This window comes from Schistocerca americana, chromosome 3 (assembly GCF_021461395.2).
Source record: "Schistocerca americana isolate TAMUIC-IGC-003095 chromosome 3, iqSchAmer2.1, whole genome shotgun sequence".
Taxonomy (NCBI): domain Eukaryota; kingdom Metazoa; phylum Arthropoda; class Insecta; order Orthoptera; family Acrididae; genus Schistocerca; species Schistocerca americana.
Genome location: NC_060121.1, coordinates 757,775,692 through 757,797,377, shown reverse-complemented (window position 1 = coordinate 757,797,377; position 21,686 = coordinate 757,775,692). Strand labels below are relative to the sequence as shown.

At 43.2% G+C, this 21,686-nt stretch overlaps 1 protein-coding gene and 1 non-coding gene across 2 annotated transcripts in view; both read right to left on the bottom strand.

The window, feature by feature from the left end:
• The window catches only part of LOC124605584 (cationic amino acid transporter 4), a 237,570-nt gene that overhangs the window by 105,303 nt on the left and 110,581 nt on the right, over positions 1 to 21,686 (bottom strand). The window contains exon 3 of the mRNA XM_047137366.1: positions 2,225 to 2,376. Within this exon, the coding sequence (XP_046993322.1) occupies positions 2,225 to 2,376 (152 nt within the window). The remainder of the gene's footprint in view (positions 1 to 2,224; positions 2,377 to 21,686) is intronic.
• Trnas-cga lies at positions 3,930 to 4,004 on the bottom strand. Its single transcript has one exon. It is a non-coding gene; the product is annotated as a tRNA-Ser (tRNA).

Here is a 21,686-nt window from a genome sequence, read left to right as displayed (position 1 = left end):
TGATTTTCATGCAGCTGCTACTCTTTAGTCCGAAATACTCTTTAATTTTCCAGTATGCATTATCTACCTTTCCCCTAGTGAAATATGCTTGTAAATTCTTACATTTGTCCCCTGGCCATTCTTCCGTAGCCGTTTTGCACCTCCTGTCGATCTCATATTTTAGACATTTGTATTCCCTTTCGCCAGCTCCATGGCTGCATTTTTATATTTTATCAAATGTTCAAATGTTAAAATGTGTGTGAATTCCTGAGGGACCAACTGCTGAGGTCAACAGTCCCTAGACTTACACACTACTTAAACTAACTTAATCTAACTTCTGCTAAGAGCAACACACACACACACACACACACACACACCCATGCCCGAGGAGGACTCGATCCTACGGCTGGAGGGGCCGTGCAATCAGTGACAGGGCGTCTCTTACCGCACGGCCACTCCGCGCTATATTTTACTGTTTCATAAATTAAATTCAGTATCTCCTGTGATATCCAAGGATTTCTACTATTCCTTTTATTGTTACCTATTTGATTCTCTGCTGTGATCACTATTTGGTCTCTCTAAGCGACCAATTCGTCTTCTACTATACTCTTTTCCCTCCTTCTAGTCGATCGTTGCCTAGTGCTCTCTTTGAAACTCTCAACAATCTCTCGTTATTTCACCTTATCTAGATTCCATCTCCTTAATTTTCTACCTTTTTGCAATTTTTTCAGCTTTTACATACAGTTCGTAACCAATTAATTGTGGTCAGAGTCCACATCTGCCAGTGGAAATGTCTGACAGTTTAAAATCTGCTTCCGAAATCTCTGTCCTACCACTATATAATCAGCCTGAAACCTTCGAGTGTACCCAGGTCCCTTCCACGTACATAACCTTCTTTCATGATTCTTAAGCGAAATGTTGGCGATGATCAAATTATGCTCTGTGTAAAATTGTACCAGCCGGCTTCCTCTTTCATTCCTTTCCCAAAGTCCATGTTCACTCACAATTTTTTCTTCTCTTCCTTTTTCTACTATCGAATTTCAGTTTTGCGAACAGCGAAAGTGTTCGGTAGGTAACGCTCCATAGCTGCATGCCGTTGGATTACAGGAATGTCAAAACTGGAATGGGGTATTTCATAAAAACAATTTTAAGGACAGTAACTAAACTGTAAACATAAATTGTACAGACATTTTCATTTTGTATATGAAAGACAATGGATTACAGGTCTAAAAGTAGGTTGTTGTGTGTTGGTGCCTTTGTTGGAGCTATCAGTTAAATGTTTAGGAGGGAGGTTGCGTGGAAAATACAAGGTTATTTGATACTTGGTCTTATTTCTGCAGAAAGTATTTGAAGGGATGTACAGTAAGAATATTTTGTTCAGGAATTGGTAAAATCCTTATTCAAATGTCATTATTTTCGAGTGCTGAAGTTGTGTATTTTGATGTGCTGAATGCGGAATTATGTAACCAGATCAAGCATTAAGATGAGTCAGAGGATGTTTTGGTTGTTCTTTTTTCAGTTAATATTGGTCAAAAATAATGGCTCAAATGGTTCAAATGGTCTGAGCACTATGGGACTTAACATCTCAGGTCATCAGTCCCCTAGAACTTAGAACTACTTAAACCTAACTAACCTAAGGACATCACACACATCCATGCCCGAGGCAGGATTCGAACCTGCGATCGTAGCGGTTCCAGACTGAAGCGGCTAGAACCGCTCGGCCACCAGCGGCCGGCTCGAAAATAATAAAAACCTGCTGTGAGTACTACAAAAACAGAAAGACAAGAAAAATATAACAAAAAATAAAAGCTAGCTCAGTAGTTAGAGTATTCACCCGTGACAGGAAAGGGTCGCAAGTTCGAGTCCGTGTCTGGCGCACAGATTTAATCGGCCAGGACTTTCCAAATACTATGACGTTTGCTAATTCCTGTTATGTGTTCGATATGTAGCATGATACATTACTTTACCATTGCTTTATTGGCTACTGTTGAACGTAGAGACAATATTTACTTTTATCTTTGTTGTCGATTTATGTTTGTCTTATTCAATATACCTCTCCAAGAAGTAAAAAGAAAAATATCTTCAGATAAAAGGAAAGGTTAATCACGTATGCGGAGGAGAAGGGAGCATCCATAATCGGATGTTCTGGAATTTTTTGCTATTTCTTCCCAGGTAGAAATATGTTTTTTTCTCTACAAATTATTTGCGCCTAGCACTCGGGTGGCGCAAGCTGAGCGGTACTCACCCAGGAGGGTGATGTCCAGCGTGGAGAGGCAGCGGTTGAGCGGCGTCTCCAGCACGTCCATGCCCATTTTCTTGGTGCGGTTCATCTTGGTGCTCACGTCAGTCATCACATGCTGCAGGATCATCTTCCGCGTGCTCGGCATCTTGCTTCGCCTGTAGGCAAACACGTGTAAAGCACATTTTAGTTTTCAGACTTACATGAGGTGTGCAATGCATTGAAGTCCCACGTCTCTAATTTCTCTTCTCTAGTGAGCTTCAGCTGCTGCAAAGACCATTAGAAATTTTAAAGGTGAAAAACATCACCTTAGTATACATAATATACCGGGTGATCAAAAAGTCGGTATAAATTTGAAAATTTAATAAGCCACAGAATAATGTAGATAGAGAGGTAAAAATTGACACACATGATTGGAATGACATGGGGTTTTATTAGAACAAAAAAAAAGTTCACAAAATGTCCGACAGATGGCGCTGGACAGCAAAACGTCAGTGACTGCGCATGACAATCGTGTATAAAAGGAGCTGTAATGAGAGAGAGAATCAGATGCGCCAGCAGTAGCAGCGTGTTGACGTTACCTGAAAAGGCGCTTTTAGTGAAGCTGTATTATGAGAATGGGGAACTTGCTAGTTCAGCGTTACGATCCTACTGCCATAGGAAGGGGATTCGAACGGGTACAGGTCCGTTGACAAATGCAGCTGTGGCGAGAATGATTTCGAAGTTCGAAGCCACGGGTTGTTTAGACGATAGACCCCGTAGTGGCCGACCGAGCACAAGGCGTAATGCTGCTGACACAGTTCAGGAAGAAATGGAGACTGTTGCAGGTTCGTCTATGCACGGGGAAGTCAGCGCTCGTGCAGTCGCACGTCGCACCGGCATTCCATACACTGTTGTTTGGTTGGCACTGAGGCGTACCCTCCGATATCCGTACAAAATCCATCGGCATCATGAACTGTTACCTGGCGATTTAGTAAAGCGGAGGGCATTTGCGGTGTGGGCGTTTCAAAAGATGGCGGGAGATGACGATTGGTTGAGTAGCGTGTTGTGGACCGACAAAGCTCATTTCACGCTCCGAGGGTCTGTCAACGCCCACAACTGTAGAATTTGGGCTACCGAAAATCCTAGAACTGTCGTGGAAACTCCATTGCACGACGAGAAAGTCACGGTATGGGATGGATTTACCACATCTACCGTTATCGGGCCTTTTTTCTTCAAGGAAATGCGTGATTCTGGTTTTGTAACTGCTACCGTGACGGGTGAGAGGTACGCCGATATGTTACAGAATCGCATCATCTCCAGCCTGGCTGATCAACACCTGCTGGAACGTACCATGTTTATGCAGGATGGGGCTCTAACCCATGTTGCTAGACGCGTGAAAAATCTCTTGCGCGCGTCGTTTGGTGATGATCGTGTGCTCAGCCGCCACTTTCATCATGCTTGACCTCCCAGGTCCCCAGACCTCAGGCCGTGCGATTATTGGCTGTGGGGTTACCTGAAGTCGCAAGTGTATCGTGATCGACCGACATCTCTAGGAATACTGAAGACAACATCCGACGCCAGTGCCTCACCATAACTCCGGACATGCTTTACAGTGCTGTTCACAACATTATTCCTCGACTACAGCTATTGTTGAGGAAAGCTGGTGGACATATTGAGCATTTCCTGTAGAGAACATCATCTTTGAAACTTCCTGGCAGATCAAAATTGTGTGCCGGACCGAGACTCGAACTCGGGACCTTTGCCTTTCGCGGGCAAGTGCTCTACCAACTGAGCTATCCAAGCACGACTCACGCCCCGTCCTCACAGCTTTACTTCTGCCAGTACATCGTCTCCTACCTTCCAAACTTTACCGAAGCTCTCCTGCGAACCTTGCAGAACTAGCACTCCTGAAAGAAAGGATATTGCGGAGACATTGCTTTGCATGTTTCCAGTTGGTAGAGCACTTGCCCGTGAAAGGCAAAGGTCCCGAGTTCGAGTCTCGGTCCGGCACACAGTTTTGATCTGCCAGGAAGTTTCATATCGGCGCACACTCCGCTGCGGAGTGAAAATCTCATCTTTGCTTTGTCTTACTTTATGTTAATTATTGCTATTCTGATCAGATGAAGCGCCATCTGTCGGAAATTTTTGAACTTTTGTATTTTTTTGGTCCTAATAAAACCCCATGTCATTCCAAGCATGTGTGTCAATTTGTACCTCTCTATCTACATTATTCCGTGATTTATTCAGTTTTCAAATTTATACAGACTTTTTGATCACCCTGTATATTCACAAAACAAATAATATATACACACATACAAACAAAAGACGGAAGATAATACACAGCGACAGTCGGCAACACTGCACACTGTAATCACACACGTTCAACGCAGAATGAAAAGTACAAGAGAAGTGTTGTAATAAATGTGGGTGAAAAAAAATTCCGGAAATTAGCCATCTGGAGTATGGGGACCGAGTAAACACATATCCAAAACCACACACATGAACTAGCAAGTAAGTAAAACCAAATGATAATTTAACTTCGCGAAAATTGTGCTGCAGAAGTTGTTTCTAGCCTGAAAAACAAGAGGACGTGAGAAGGCGTTGCATAGTACCGTACTTGTAGCCAACACATAATACAAACATGTATTACGGGCCTCTGCTAACGCTTCATTACAAAGACAGCGAACGTGTACGGTGAAAAACAAATTGCCTTTCATTTAGTTGCAAAGACGGAACACACCCCCATGAATTTTGAGGCAACGAAGGAACAAAAGAAAAACGGAAGAAATGTCATTAATTCTGTTTAACAGTACTGGTACAAAATAACTGTTTTATTTTCATCACTGCTTGCTCTAGTGTGGCCCTACTGTGGCGATACAGTCGCCCAATCTTTCCATTAAAGTACAATAAAGAAGCTACACGTTTGGACTCCTAGTGTTGGGCTTTCTGTACTGTGCGAAATGACTGCCGCGAGCGACTGCCTGTGCACCTTGCTGATCAAAGACACCGAATGACCAACCGGAAGATATTGGAGCAGTGAGCTACTGCGAGCAGCAAGGGCACCTAATAGTCGTCCCACGGGTGACTACCAAAGGCTGTGCTCCAAATACTGTCTTGACAATCACATATCAGAGATAGTTGCATTAACACGCAAATAAATAGAAATAACGTTTAGAAGACACAAATAGAGCTTAAGACAGACAGAAGTGTGAGACAAAGAAACCAGAATATAATATAAGCAAATATTTTACACTCGTATGCAAAAGGTAACGACAAAAGTAACTGTCGCATGATGTATAACTCCCAAGTAATATAGCTCGATGAAACTTGGACCATACATAGAACTGCTACAGTATAGTACAGAAGATAACTGAAACAAACACGCAGTGAGACGAACAGAAATAATACTTCTGCTCAAAGACAATAATTACACTGAAGACAGTGATTTCCGTTCGTCCCCTGGACTTTGCAGCAAGGGATACAATTCTTAACGGGATGTGTGATCACCACAGACTGCAATGCTTGTTCTGCAACGTGCTCCCATGCTGGCCACAAGGTTGGTAAAAAGTTCTTGGGGTACAGCGTTCCATTCCTCCACCAGCTTGTTTGACATCGGCTGGATGGTCGATGGTGCAGTTGGACGTGCTGAATTACGCCTCCCCAACGCATCCCACACGTGCTCAGTAGAATTTAACTCGCGCTAAAGGGTAGGCCAGTCCATTCGCCGAATATCGTCTCATTCCAGGAACTTCTCCACCTGCGCTCTTCGATGTGGTCGTGCATAGTCATCCACAAATAAGAAATAAGGGTCGCGTGCACCCCTGAAAGGACGCATGCTGGAAAGGAGTCACAACGACTTTGACCAGTGAATATACCGTGTTGAAAAATGTATGCGGTTAGTACGGGCATGCAGCATTCTGCATCCCCAAATAATAATACCTGGACCACCAAAACTATGATGTTCGACAATGCTGGACGTTCCCCCACGCTGCTCGACGTTCGTGTTATGGTATGGAGAGGCGTAAACTGCAGGGGTGTATTGACCTACGAGGGTCACTCCAAAACAAATGCACACTAATTTTATAAAAATACAGTTTTCATTCTGCATGTGTGAAAGTTTTACAGTGTGTATATACATTCTTCCCGCTTGTTTTCAAACTTAGTTCAACCTGTTCCCGTGAGTGGCGCCGTCACAGCATGTCTTAAAGATGGCTGCTTCACTTGACGTTCGTCAGAAGCAACGTGCTGTCATAGAATTCCTGTGCTGTGAAAACGAGACAGTGCAAAACATCCACAAGAGGTTTAAAAAGGTGTATGGAGATGCTGCTGTCGATCGCAGTACAGTTAGTCGGTAAGCAAGCAGGTTACGTGATGAAAGCGGTCACGGCAATATGGAGGATTGTCCTCGGAGCGGCAGGCCTCGTACTGCACACACTCCAGACAATGTACAGAGAGTTAACGAATTGGTGACTGCTGACAGACGCATTACAGTGAACGAACTGTCACGCTACGTTGGGATAGGGGAAGGAAGTGTTTGCAGAATAGCAGAATACTGAAAGTGTTGGCGTTAAAAAGGTTTGTTCCAGGTGGGTTCCCAGGATGTTGACAGTGGCTCACAAAGAAACAAGAAAAACGGTATGCAGCGAACTTTTGGAACAGTACGAGAATGGTGGAGATGAATTTCTTGGAAGAATTATGACAGGTGATGAAACATGGCTCCATCATTTTTCACCAGAGACCAAGATGCAATCAATGGAGTGGCATCTTGCAAATTCACCCAAGAAAAAAAATTCAAAACCACACCTTCTGCTGGAAAAGTTATGGCTACGGTGTTTTTCGATTCCGAAGGACTCTTGCTTGTGGGCATCATGCCAAGTGGAACCACCATAAATTCTGATGCATATGTGACGACAATGAAGAAACTTCAAGCTCGACTGAGTCGTGTTCGACCACATCGGCAAAAGCAGGATGTTTTGCTGTTGCATGACAATGCACGGCCACATGTCAATCAAAAATCCATGGAAGCGATCACAAAACTCGGATGGACAACACTGAAACACCCGCCTTACAGTCTTAACCTGGCACCATGTGACTATCATCTCTTTGGGAAACTGAAAGACTCACATCGTGGAACAAGGTTTGAAGATGACTCCCTTGTGCACGCTGGCAAACAGTGGCTCCAACAGGTTGGTTCAGAATTTTACCGTGCGGGTATACAGACGCTGGTTGCAAGATGGCGTACGGCAGTTGAGAGGGATAGAAATTATGTGGAGAAATGAAAATATTGTTCCTAAATGATGTATCTACACATTGTAAAACTCTCAGACGTGTAGAATAGAAGATGGATTTAAAAAAAAATAGTGTGCATTTCTTTTGGAGTGACCCTCGTACAAATCTTTGAACACGGTACACTCGCCGGTCAGTGTTGTGACACTGTACTCCTTTCCCATGTGGATCTTCTCAGGGGTGCATTGTGCCCTGATTTTCTTTATGTGGATGACAATGTGCAACCGCAGTGAATAGCACAACAGGTCGAGGAGATCTTGGAACGACAGGATGATGCCCGAATGGACTGGTCTGCCCGTATCCCCGACTTAAATCGCATCGATCATATGTGGGGCGCTCTGAGGAGATTTATTGTAGCATGCCATGCAGCAGCGACTATCTAGCAGTTGTCAACCGCCTTGGTGGAGGAAAGGAATACACTCTCAAGAATTCCTTACCGACCTTGTGGCCATCACGGGAGCTCGTAACAGTGCATGCATTACTGTCTGTAGTGACGAGGCATCCTATTAAGAACTATGTCCTTCGTTTTGCAATATACAGGGGACACCATAAATCACGGTAATTACAGTGTAATCGTAGTCTGCGAGTAAAGGTGTGGTGAATTTCTATGGGACCAAACTGCTGAGGTCATCGGTCCCTACGCTTACACTACTTAATCTAACTTAAACCAACTTACGCTAAGGACAACACATACCCCCATGCCCGAGGGAAGGACTCGAAACCTCCGACGGAAGGGAGCCTCGCGAGCCGTGACTAGACACTATAGACCGCGCAGCTACCCCGCGCGGCGAGTAAAGGTGTAATTTCTGTTCGTCTCAGAGCGTATTTCTTTCAATTACCTTCTGTACAACACTGAAGTGCCAAAGAAACTGGTATAGACACGCGTATTCAAATACAGAGATATGTGAACAGGCAGAATATGGCGCAGCGGTCGGCATCGCATGTATAGGACAACAAGTGTCTGGCGCAGTTGTTAGATCGGTTACTGCTGCTACAGTGGCAGGTTATCAACATTTAAGTGAGTTTGAACGTGGTGTTACAGTTGCCGCACGAGCGATGGGGCACAGAATCTCCAAGGTAGAGATGAAGTGTGGATTTTCCCGTACGACCATTTCACGAGCGTACCGTGATCATCAGGAATCCGGTAAAACATCAAATCTCCGCCATCGCTGCGGCCGGAGAAAGATCCTACAAGAACGGGATCAACGACGACTGAAGAGAATCGTTCAGTGTGACAGAAGTGCAACCCTTCCTCAGATTGCTGCAGATTTGACTGCTGGGCCATCAACAAGTGTCAGCGTGCGAACCATTCAACGAAACATCACCGATATGGGCTTTCGGAGTCAAAGGCCCACTGGTGTACCCTTGATGACTGCATGACACAGGCTTTACGCCTCGCTTGGGCCCATCAACACCGACATTGGACTGGTGATGGCTGGAAACTACTTGTCTCATCGGACGAGACTCGTTTCAAACTGTATTGAGCGGATGGAGGTGTACGGTTGTGGAGACAACCTCATGGATCCATGGACCCTGCATCTTCGCAGGGGGCTGTTCAAACTGGTGGATGCTCTGTAATGCTGTGGGGGTATGCAGTGGGAGTGATATGGGACGACTCTGACAGGTGACACATACGTAAGCATCCTGTCTATCACCTGCATCCATTTATGTCCATTGTACATTCCGCTGGACTTGGGCTATTCCAGCAGCGCAATGCGACACCTCACACGTCCAGAATTGCTACAAAGTGGTTCCAGGAAAACTTGTCTGAACTTACACTGTCGCTGGCCACCAAACTCCCCAGACATGAACATTCTTGAGCATGTCTTGGATGCCTTGCAACGTGCAGTTCAGAAGAGGTCTCCACCCCATCATACTCTCATGGATTTATGGACAGCCCTGCAGGATTCATGGTTTCAATTCCCTCCAGCAGTATTTCAGACATTTATCAAGTTGCTACGCCTTGCTGCGTCACTTCTGCGTGCTCATGGGAGCCCTATACGATATGAGGCAGATGTACCAGTTTCTTTGGCTCTTCAGTGTATGTGGTAGCAGTTCTTTATATGTATGAATAATGTTTCATTGAGCTCTGTTACTTACTCTGGGTGACATGTAAAGGTCAGAACTAGCACAGACTAGCAAAAATATAAGAAAAAAATGTTCAAATGGGTGTGAATTCCTAAGGGACCAAACTGCTGAGCTCATCACTCCCTAAACTTACACACTACCTATACTAACTTATGCTAAGAACAACACCCACCAATGCTCGAGTGAGGACTCGAGTATCCGGCGGGAGGGGCCTCTCAGTCAGTGACATGACGCCTCTAACCGCGCGGCCACTACGCGCAGCCAAAAGTATAAGACAATGTTCTAAAATTAAAAGGCAAGCTATCTGAAATTCGCTATTCTGGTGTAAACACTAGCAGGTGGGGCTCTTATCGAAGGCTCGATTGTTACACACCAAGAAGATAGCCATAGCTGTTGAGATAAAACACATTCCTTTTGACCTTACTTCTTACGACAAAGATAGAGGGTGGTTTCTGAGTGTTGTAAATGGAATTATAAGCTGACTCCTAGAGAATCAAAACGGGCATAAGAAAATTATTTCGTGTGTATACTTTCTGAGGTCTACGCGAAAAGTTTTTGTGGAGAGGAGTAAACAGTCGAAAAGCTCGACACAACGACAGAGCCTGGCATAGAGGCGAATTGGGCGTTATTTACAGCGCAATAGGGGACACCAACAGCCTTACCTTTCAAATTTAGCACGTTTCTCAAATATTTTTGTGATGTAGCTGTATTATCATGACTGAAGCGTGTTCTCAGTACGTCAAGGATGACAGCTACTTACTGTCGAAACTAGTCATGAAATAAACTATTTGACATCAAACGATCTAGGCTTCTTTTGCGAAGAGTTTCTACGCCAGCATTAACAAGCATTATATCAGTGAACTCGTCTTTCCAAGAGCTTTCCAATGTTTTAATCTGTATATATTTCCAGTAAAAAACAGTACACGCTTCAACGTCTCGGTTAACATACATAACTTAACAGTATTTTTATTTGCCTCAAGCATTCGAACCTTCGAGTCAAGTGCCAAACCACTAGCTTCCTTTAACGAACTCGGCTACAGAGGAGGGAAAGCAGTCATAGAAGTGCGAAACATTTTCTCCGGAGTATATGATGTATGGAGAATTGCCTTTGAACAGCCAGCCAATACTTGTTACCTTCATCGATTTGCTGCAAATTACAGGAAGACTTGCTGTTTGAGCCCAACATTTGCAGTTGACCGTTAACACATCAATATGTAACCTAATGTGCATAATTATATCAATGTTTTTTCGTATACAGTCACTGACAGATCACTAGCACCAGTCACATCCTTTTAGTAACTAAATATATCCATCGAGACATACACGGGCGACTGTAAAAACCTAGGCCATGAGAAGGCATTTATTGGAAGAATGATTTTTTTTAATAATTTGGTTTTTCACCAGTTTTAACACTCTTTTGCTGTAGCTCGCAGCAAAATCCTTACCTGTGGTAGTCTTTTCGTCTCGGAGTAGTTCTTGCTCACAAATTTCTCAGTTGTTGGATGTATTCCAATATCTGCCTTTCTATGCAGTTTCTAACCTCTACAGCTCCCTCTAGTACCGTAGAGATGTCGTGACACATAGCCTATTACTCTGTTTTTCTTTCTTGTCAATATTTTCCACGTCTCCATTTCCTCTTCGATTCTGCAGACGGTCTCCTCATTTCCTGCCTTATCCGTCCACCTTATTTTCAACACCTTTCTACAAGTATGCACCACGCCCCAAACGCTTCGATTCTCTTCTGTTCTGGTTTCCCCACAGTTCATGATTGGCTTCCATGGAATGCTGTACTCCAAATGCGCGTTCTCGGAAATTTCTTTCTCAAATTAAGGCCTATGTCTGATACCAGGAGACTACTCTTGGGCAGGAATGCTCTCTTTGCCTGTGTTAGTTTCTTTTATGTCCTCCTTACTTAGTCCGTAATGAATTATTTTACTTCCAAGGTATCAAAATTTCTTAGCTTCTTTTATTTAGAGGTCTCCAATTTTGATGTCAAAAATTGTGGCTAATTTTACTTTCGTTACTCCTCATTACAATTCGTCTTTCTTTGGTTTACTTTCAGTCCAGACCGTGCGCTCATCAGACTGTTCATTACATTCAGCAGGTCCTGCAATTCCTCCTCCATTTCAGTGAGAAAAGCAATTTCGTCACCGAATCTTATCCTTTGGCCCTGAATTTCAAACCTACTTTTGAACTTTTGGTTTCCGTCACTGCATGTTCGATGTATATAGATTGAATAGTACGGGTGAAAGTCTACGTTCCCGTCTTATACAGTTTAATCCGAACACTTCATCTTGGTGTTGCAGTCTTATCGTTTCCTCTTGGTTCTTGTACATATTGTATGTTACCCGTCTTTTCCTAGAGCTTATACCTATTTTCCTGATAATTTCGAGCACCTTGCGTCAATTTAAACTCTCGAACGCTTTTTCTAGGTCAACAAATCCTACTAACGTGTCTTGATTTTGTTTGTCTCGTCTCCATTACCAAGTGCAACGTCAGGATTGCCTCTCTGGTGCCTTTACCTTTCGCAAAGCAAAGCTTATCGTCATCTAGCACATCCTAAATTTTGCTTCCCATTCTTCTGTATATCATTCCTGTTAGCAACTTTGATGCATAGGTTATTAAGCTGATTATGCGACAGTTCTCGCATTTATCTGCCCTTGCTATCTGGATTGGGTGAATGATACGTGTCCATAAATCTGATGTTATATCATAGGAAACACTTGAATAATCGTTTGCTCTCTACTTTCGCCTATGATTTTTGCATTTAGAAACGAATGTTGCCTATGTTTTCCGCTTTGTTTGACCGTAAGACAACCGAAACTTTGTTAAACTTTCACTGTAGCGTGACATCCCCTATGTCTTCTATACTGACTCAAATTTCTTCTTCTATCAGTTCGTCAGACAGTTCCTCGCCCTCGTACAGGCCTTCAACGTATCCTTTCCACCAATCCGCTTTCTCCTTTGCGTCTATCAGCGGAATTACCCTTGCAGTATTAAGAATGGTAACAAAGTTTAATTCATCCTTTGGAGATAGTCTGGCCGATTCTTACATATTGCTCTTCAGTCTAGAACCTCGTACAAGTTGAAATATTCAAAGAAGAGCTATGCGTATTTTTAATTTGTACTGGGCCGTCATGGAAACCAACAACTATCCCCAGTGCGAGACACAGCAAAACAGGCGTTGTGCATCGCAGAGAGTTTTAGGTCAACGAGAGAGGACGCTCAAAAAAGAGGCAAAAACGTACGGTAGTTGAACAAGAATATGGAAAACTAAGAGAAACGCATGCTTGAACACAAATTCAGGTGCCAGGCAACGCTGCAGGTTGCGCTGTCGTATTTGACCACTAACGGCACTTGTGCAATATCCTTAATACGTTGCAAGTGTCATTGTAGTCATAACAGTATTCTGCGTAGATGTGAGTACATTATGTCAGAGCTAAATGAATTCGAACACGGGCAAATTGTTGGTGCTCATGTGGTGGGTGCAAATCGAAGGTAGCCAAAATGTTTAGTGCTTCACGAGACATCACATCCCATGTAGGGAAAGCGAAAAGAAACATCATCCACTAAGTCACAACGCGGACAAAACAGTGTTGAGTGATCGTGACGGACAATAAATGAAGAAGATTATGACACAAAGTAAAAGAACTGCAGCTGCAATAGTCACTGAATCCTGCCGGCGCCAAAACAAGGCGAAGGGAGCTCCATAATCTGGGAACTGCGTGCCAAACTGGAATTCCAAAAGCACTCATCAATGAGGCAAATGCCCGTAACAGGAAAACCTGGTGTGGAAGCCATAAATCCAGGACTACGAAGCAACAGAAGAAAATCATTTGTTCAGATGATTCTTGTTTCACACTGTTTACAACTTCAGGCCGAGTTTATGTCCATTCAGAGGCGAAACGAAGCTGTTTTGTCTGGCAACGGTTTACAGCATTAGGCATGGTAATGTGTTGTGTAGTAGGAAAAGGGAGAGAAGGAAACATAGTAGGTGAATATGGATTGAGGGAAAGAAATGAAAGAGGAAGCCGTCTGGTAGAATTTTGCACAGAGCATAACTTAATCATAGCTAACACTTGGTTCAAGAATCATAAAAGAAGGTTGTACACATGGAAGAATCCTGGAAATACTAGAAGGTATCAGATAGATTATGTAGCGGTAAGACAGAGATTTAGGAACCAGGTTTTAAATTGTAAGACATTTCCAGGGGCAGATGTGGGCTCTGACCACAATCTATTGGTTATGAGCTGTAGATTAAAACTGAAGAAACTGCAAAAAGGTGGGAATTTAAGGAGATGGGATGTGGATGAACTGACAGAACCAGAGGTTGTACAGAGTTTCAGGGGGAGCATAAGAGAACAATTGACAGGAATGGGGGAAAGAAATACAGTAGAAGAAGAATGGGTAGCTCTGAGGGATGAAGTAGTGAAGGCAGCAGAGGATCAAGTAGGTAAAAAGACGAGGGCTAGTAGAAATCCTTGGTTAACGGAAGAAACATTGAATTTAATTGATGAAAGGAGAAAATATAACAATGCAGCGAATGAAGCAGGCAAAAAGGAATACAAACGTCTCAAAAATGAGATCGACAGGAAGTGTAAAATGGCTAAGCAGGGATGGTTAGAGGACAAATGTAAGGATGTAGAGGCTTATCTCACTAGGGGTAAGATAGATACTGCCTACAGGAAAATTAAAGAGACCTTTGGAGAAAAGAGAACCACTTGTATGAATATCAAGAGCTCAGATGGAAACCCAGTTCTAAGCAAAGAACGGAAAGCAGAAAGGTGGAAGGAGTATATAGAGGGTCTATACAAGGGCGACGTACTTGAGGACAATATTCTGGAAATGGAAGAGAATGTAGATGAAGACGAAATCGGAGATACAATACTGCGTGAAGAGTTTGACAGAGCACTGAAAGGCCTGAGTCGAAACAAGGCCCCGGGAGTAGACAACATTCCATTAGAACTACTGACGGCCTTGGGAGAGCCAGTCCTGACAAAACTCTACCATCTGGTGAGCAAGATGTATGAGACAGGCGAAATACCCTCAGACGTCAAGAAGAATATAATAATTCCAATCCCGAAGAAAGCAGTTGTTGACAGATGTGACAATTACCGAACAATCAGTTTAATAAGCCACAGCTGCAAAATACTAACGCGAATTCTTTACGGACGAATGGAAAAACTAGTAGAAGCCAACCTTGGGGAAGATCAGTTTGGATTCCGTAGAAATATTGGAACACGTGAGGCAATACTGACATTACGACTTATCTTAGAAGCTAGATTAAGGAAAGGCAAACCTACGTTTCTAGCATTTGTAGACTTAGAGAAAGCTTTTGACAATGTTGACTGGAATACTCTCTTTCAAATTCTAAAGGCGGCAGGGGAAAAATACAGGGAGCGAAAGGCTATTTAGCCGGCCGGAGTGGCCGAGCGGTTAAAGGCGCTACAGTCTGGAACCCCACGACCGCTACGGTCGCAGGTTCGAATCCTGCCTCGGGCATGGACGTGTGTGCTGTCCTTAGGTTAGTTTGGTTTAAGTAGTTCTAAGTTCTAGGGGACTTATGACCACAGCAGTTGAGTCTCATAGTGCTGAGAGCCATTTGAACCATTTTTGAAAGGTTATTTACAATTTGTACAGAAACCAGATGGCAGTCATAAGAGTCGAGGGGCATGAAAGGGAAGCAGTGGTTGGGAAGGGAGTGAGACAGGGTTGTAGCCTCTCCCCATGTTGTTCAATATGTATATTGAGCAAGCAGTAAAGGAAACAAAAGAAAAATTCGGAGTAGGTATTAAAATCCATGGAGAAGAAATAAAAGCTTTGAGGTTCGCCGATGACATTGTAATTCTGTCAGAGACAGCAAAAGACTTGGAAGAGCAGTTGAATGGAATGGACAGTGTCTTGAAAGGAGGATATAAGATGAACATCAACAAAAACAAAACGTGGATAATGGAATGTAGTCGAATTAAGTCGGGTGATGCTGAGGGAATTAGATTTAGAAATGAGACACTTAAATTAGTAAAGGAGTTTTGGTATTTGGGGAGCAAAATAACTGATGACGGTCGAAGTAGAGAGAATATAAAATGTAGACTGGCAATGGCAAGGAAAGCGTTTCTGAAGAAGAGAAATTTGTTAACATCGAGTATAGATTTAAGTGTCAGGAAGTCGTTTCTGAAGGTATTTGTATGGAGTGTAGCCATGTATGGAAGTGAAACATGGACGATAAATAGTTTGGACAAGAAGAGAATAGAAGCTTTCGAAATGTGGTGCTACAGAAGAATGCTGAAGATTAGATGGGTAGATCAGATAACTAATGAGGAGGTATTGAATAGAATTGGGGAGAAGAGGAGTTTGTGGCACAACATGACAAGAAGAAGGGACCGGTTGGTAGGACCTGTTCTGAGGCATCAAGGGATCACAAATTTAGCATTGGAGGGCAGTGTGGAGGGTAAAAATCATAGAGGGAGACCAAGAGATGAATACACTAAGCAGATTCAGAAGGACGTAGGTTGCAATAACTACTGGGAGATGAAGAAGCTTGCACAGGATAGAGTAGCATGGAGAGCTGCATCAAACCAGTCTCAGGACTGAAGACCACGACAACAACAACAGTGTGTTGTGTACGTATTCCCATAATTTTTGTCCATGTCCTGTATTACTTACTCGAACGCAGTATCATGTATAAGTCAGGATGGTAAAAAACTTAGAGAATTTCACAGAGGAAGACAAACACTTGTTCTTTCGTGGAGTGAGGTAGGGACAGGGGAAACGTGCACGGTGTTGCAGTGGTAAGACACTACACTCAAATTCGTATGGGGCGATGGGGGGGGGGGGGGGGGGGGAGGGAGGCGGCGACGACAGCTGTTCAGATTCCAACTCAGCCAACCAGATTTAGGTTTTCCATGATTTCCCTAAATATTCTGAGGCAAATAGCGGGACAGTTCTTTTGAAAACGACACGGGCGATTTTCACTCCCACTCCGAATAACTTCTCCGTGTCTAATGACTTTGTCGTGGACGGGACGTTTAATCTTAATTTTCTTTTTCCTTTGTAGCAGCGGATGTATGGTAGTTGCACATACTGTAGTGTTCGCGGATCGTGTAATACAGATGTAAATGTATAGAAGGGATGAACATTCGATGGAACTGGAGGCAGTGGCTGAAACGAAGAGGAAGAAAGAATTACAGAGAAGATATTCAGATGCGAACAGCACAAAAAAGAAAGGGAGAGGACGCCGGTCAGCTCTCTCTGACGAGGAGGCACAGAATGGCCGGCAGACATTGATCCGAGCCCAAGGAAGGTCGTTCGCCGGTCCTCTCGGGGTCCGCAAATGTCACGAGCGACTGTCTATAAGGAGCTGCGGAGGAAGTAGCGTCTGTGCGTAAACAAGTTGTTGGTTCTCCAGGAGCTGAAAGTTGAGCTCGAATCAGGTCACTATGTTAGCTTTCAGCGAGGGAGGCGAATCAACGAACTTCCTGACAGATGTTACATTTTTCGGTACGCCGCATTTCACACAGTTCGGGCGGTAAACGAGATTTATGTTCGGATTCATGTATGTTACTGAGCAACAAAAGTCAAGCGTTTTCTTATAACTTTTAAAATAATCTTACAAACTCTTGATGTTATAGCCTACAGTGTACGTAGACACAAAGTCTATATCGCGAGTGACATACCTTTATTATTTTGGAATATGTACGCCCTTCAAGCTTATTAAAGCCAATTTGGCCTAAGGTAATTTATTGTTTCTGGTTGCTTTTCAGATCTGAAGATGGTTGTTTAGTCAACATGACCAGTAATCAGTTGTGATGTAACATAGTTTTTGCAATCAAGACAACTAAAAATTTTGTAGTATTTTTTAAAAAGTTTTTAACAGGCATAAGATCACTTTTCTCCATCATCTGACAGTATAAGATCTTACTAAATGTCAAGGATGTCTTATTCATGGTTTTCTGCAAAGATTAGATTAGGTATACCCTTCATTCTATAGGCAACATAATGGACGTATAACATGACAGAAAAACGAAACTAAATGTAGGTAAAAATACCTAACTTCATTAAATGAACTGAAACGTCACTATAGAGTGACCCTCTTAAAGAAAACCGAGTCATGTTGAACATCTCACAAACGGTGAGAATACTCAGACATTTCAGTGCGATGAGTTTTCTCTGTAAGTGAATTATTCGTTCGTTAGTAGCCAATGACAATACTCTGCACAAGGTCAGATACCCTGCTCCGCCTCTGCTCAAGTTCAATCATTTTACTCATGAGCATGCCTCGACGTCCATAGGCTACGCTAACTAATGAAACTGCGAAGTACATCGCACTATATCTAATGGAAGATGGTTCAATAATGCCGGCCGAAGTTGGCGTGCGGTTCTAGGTGCTGCAGTCTGGAACCGCGAGACCGCTACGGTCGCAGGTTCGAATCCTGCCTCGGGCATGGATGTGTGTGCTGTCCTTAGGTTAGTTAGGTTTAACTAGTTCTAAGTTCTAGGGGACTAATGACCTCAGAAGTTGAGTCCCATAGTGCTCAGAGCCGTTTGATTCAATAATGAAACAGGTTTAATACTGTACATGTCATTCGATTAAGTTTCCTGGAAACTTCGGAATATCTCTGAAATTTCCAAGTGAAAAGCTTGCTTTTACAGTGACTGGTTACGTGGAGTAATCCGGTAGTAATGCCATACCGTTGCCCGAAGTAATTGACTTTAGCGGCAAACAAGCTAGCTTTTAACAGTGCTTTAACTCCATAAATGTGCTATGCTTTATCAAAGCAGCTAATTAACATACGAGGGTTGGAACTTTAATAGTGGCAACTATTTATTTACAGCTCGTACAAAATAGATACGTGTTTCAACGTTTTACTGACCTTCAGAGTAGTCACCAGCATTGTGTATAACCCGTTGCCAGAGATGTGGAAGTCATAGGATACTCTTAGCAGTGCCAGTTGTGTTGACAGTTCAAGCGGCGCGGTCAATTGCCCGACGAATTTGTAGCAGTTCTGAAGCGAATGCCGTAAAGTGTTCCCTTCAGTTTAGAAATAGAGTTAAACTCACGAGGGCTTAACTCAGGGGAGTGCAGTAGGTGGTATAGCACTTAGCAGCCCCATCAATCAAACAAATCAGTAACAGCTTGCACTGTACTTGCTTGAGCATTGTCCTGCAAAATGATGGTCAGGTCCAACAGATATTGTCATCACTTCTGTCTCTATGCTGTTCATTTTTCGAACACAACTTACGACCAGCTTAGAGACAGAAGTGACGACACTTTCTGCAGGACCTGACCATCATTTTGCAGGACAATGCTCATGCACGTACAGTGCAAGCTGTATTCTGGCTGAGGGCAGCTTCACTTGTCAGGGTTATTTGCTGACGGTTTTGATACAAGGAAGATTTAGTCATCAGTCGCTCATAACTGAATAGTTCGCTCGGTTTATTACTCCAGTTACGTTTGTACTTGTATTACATTGAGTATCCATACACAATAGTGGAAATTCGTGAGTCATGTCTTCAAAATTAAGATTAAAACTGAATAGTGGTACTCAATATTGACAAAATAGTTCACTGAACGTGAGAGCAACATACGAGGGTTGGAACTTTAATAGTGGCAACGATTTATTTACAGCTCGCGCGAATTGGCAGAATTAAGAACTCACAGACATTTTTAATTGGAAGGGACAGTACAATGACGAAGCACTATCTTTCATGCAGAGAACAAGAACTGAGCAATTTTTATATGTTGACAGCCGCGGATTGTTGGAATACATTTTCAGAAATGTGGTAATAGACATGTACCACTTGGAGATCTACAACTTCCCAGATGGAAAGGTTTTCAGTTGAGATCATACGAAATGCAGAGGAGCTGTGAACTTCAGCGCTTCAGGTGTAGTAAACAACGGCTCAAACTGATAGCCAAAGAGTTTGTGCAGCGTAACCATCGATAACATATCTAGATGACTTTGACTTCAATAAATTTTCGAGCGTACATAGTTCTTAACATTGTCTTTAATGAAGGGCCACCGATAGTAAAAGATTTGTTGGCGTTCGGCTAATTGTACCGCGGTTTAGTCAGGATGTGTTTGCTTTTAACATTCTATTAAAGCTTTCCTCAACTCGAAAGTTGGTTTGGACACCACAGCGCTATATATGGCAAGGTTCTGTTCGAGGTGATGTACCGTTGCGTTTCTCCTAAACTCTGACTGACCTACCCAGGCAGTTGCTGAGGGACCTGCAATTCAACGTGAACTTCGAAGCACAGTGCAAGTCTCCGTTTATCACATTAACAAGTCATTCTCGGAAGTGTAAGAAGCGATAAAGGGCAGAAAAAATCCTCTGCAATTGCCCGCTAACCCACAGAGCAACACACATCTGAAAGCTTGTCGATGGAGAACGTCCTTCTATTTAACGTGGAATAAAAGTCTTAAGTTCTTGAAAAACCGGCAAGAATAATAACACAGTCGAAAACTATTTGATTTTCTGAGCGCGCAGAGAAACAAAACGATGAGTCGGAAAGTTTAAAGAAGTGCCTGTGGAATGATAACTCCTATTCAAAGTATTTTTTAGTAACTATACATATTTTAAAAAAGACAGAGTTAGGTGACCCAAGAGTAATGTGAAGTTGGGGTAGAATTCACAGGGCAGAAATTTACAGATAATTATCTAATTTACCATAGAAACGTGATACAAGATAAATACGAGTCTTATTTTTATTTCAGTTACTGAGAAGACTAGGTGTTCACAGAAGATGAACCTGTCCTCCACTCGAAGGTCAATTTGAACGTGATACTGCCTTACTGAATGTGTTGTTTTTGGAGATGGTATGCCTTTGACGTCATCGTATCTGGGATCCAGATAACAGAACCAGTTACAGGCAGCCCACATTTTAAGCACGGCGCAGCATGCTTTTTATGCATACATAGATATAGCGTATACCAGTTGCCAAGAAGGCATTTAATAACAAGAGGAGGCTTCCATACGGGTAGATGGACAGGGACCTGAGGAAGAGACTGGCGAAGTGCTTTATACGGTGCGTTGCGTTATTCATAGCTGAGACACGGATACTGAGTAAAGTGGAAGAAATAAGAATAGAAACATTTAAGAAGAGGATTTGTAGGAGAATAGTAGGGATAAAATGGGTATACAAAGTGAGAAATGAGGAGGTGTTGAGACGAGTAGGGAGACAGAGAGGAATTTTAAAGGTAATGAGGTAGAGGAAACACAATTGGCAGAGACTTTGGATGAGAAGAGATTATTTACTGGTGGATGAAATGGAAGAAACTGCGAATGGAAGAAGAAGAAGAGAATCAGAAGATATCAGACGGTGGATAGCGTAAGGATAGAAAACAGTTACGAGTAAACGAAGAGATAGCAACTGACAAGGACCGTATGGAGAACCACTTGCGTAGACCTGCCCTAGGGCAAAACACTGATGATGGTTGATAGACAGGTAGTCCCAAACTCAGGGAATGAGCGTAGGCGGAGCAGATGCAGGAATCCTTCACCGCCCTTCATGGCAAGGTCCGTGAAGTTGATTTGCCGTCGACTTCCTCAGACTTGTTACGGAGTGTCAAGTGTATATCTGTTTGCGGATGGCTGTGATTAGAGGCTGTGCAGTGTAGTGGTGGGTTTGTATTGTTATGGATGGAAGGAAGGGAGAGGGGGAAAGTCGTTGCCAGCACATAGCCTATTCCTCTCGAAAAGCACCAACCGCGCCACCGACACTAGCGTCCCCATCCTACGGGGGGGCGCCATCAACAGTAATGAAATGTAATGACGTATGGCATTTATTGGCCGGGATATCCCCTTCGGTGTTCGGCCGCCGTATTGTAAGTCTTTTTAGTTGACGCCACTTTGGCGACTTGCTTGTCAATGATGATGAAAATGATAACAAAGGACACACAACGCCCAGTCTCCTGTCAGGAATCGATTCCGGCCCCCCTTGCGTTGTAGGCCGTAACGCTACTGCTGCGCTACGAAGGGGTGCAATGTAGACTAGCCTCCCCGTGGTGCACCCTGGGCAACGAGATTTTTTATCACGGCTAAATAGTCTACAAATCTGGCTGCTGGACCTGTGAGGATTTCCCAGCTTTACAGATACAGCACAGACATGAAC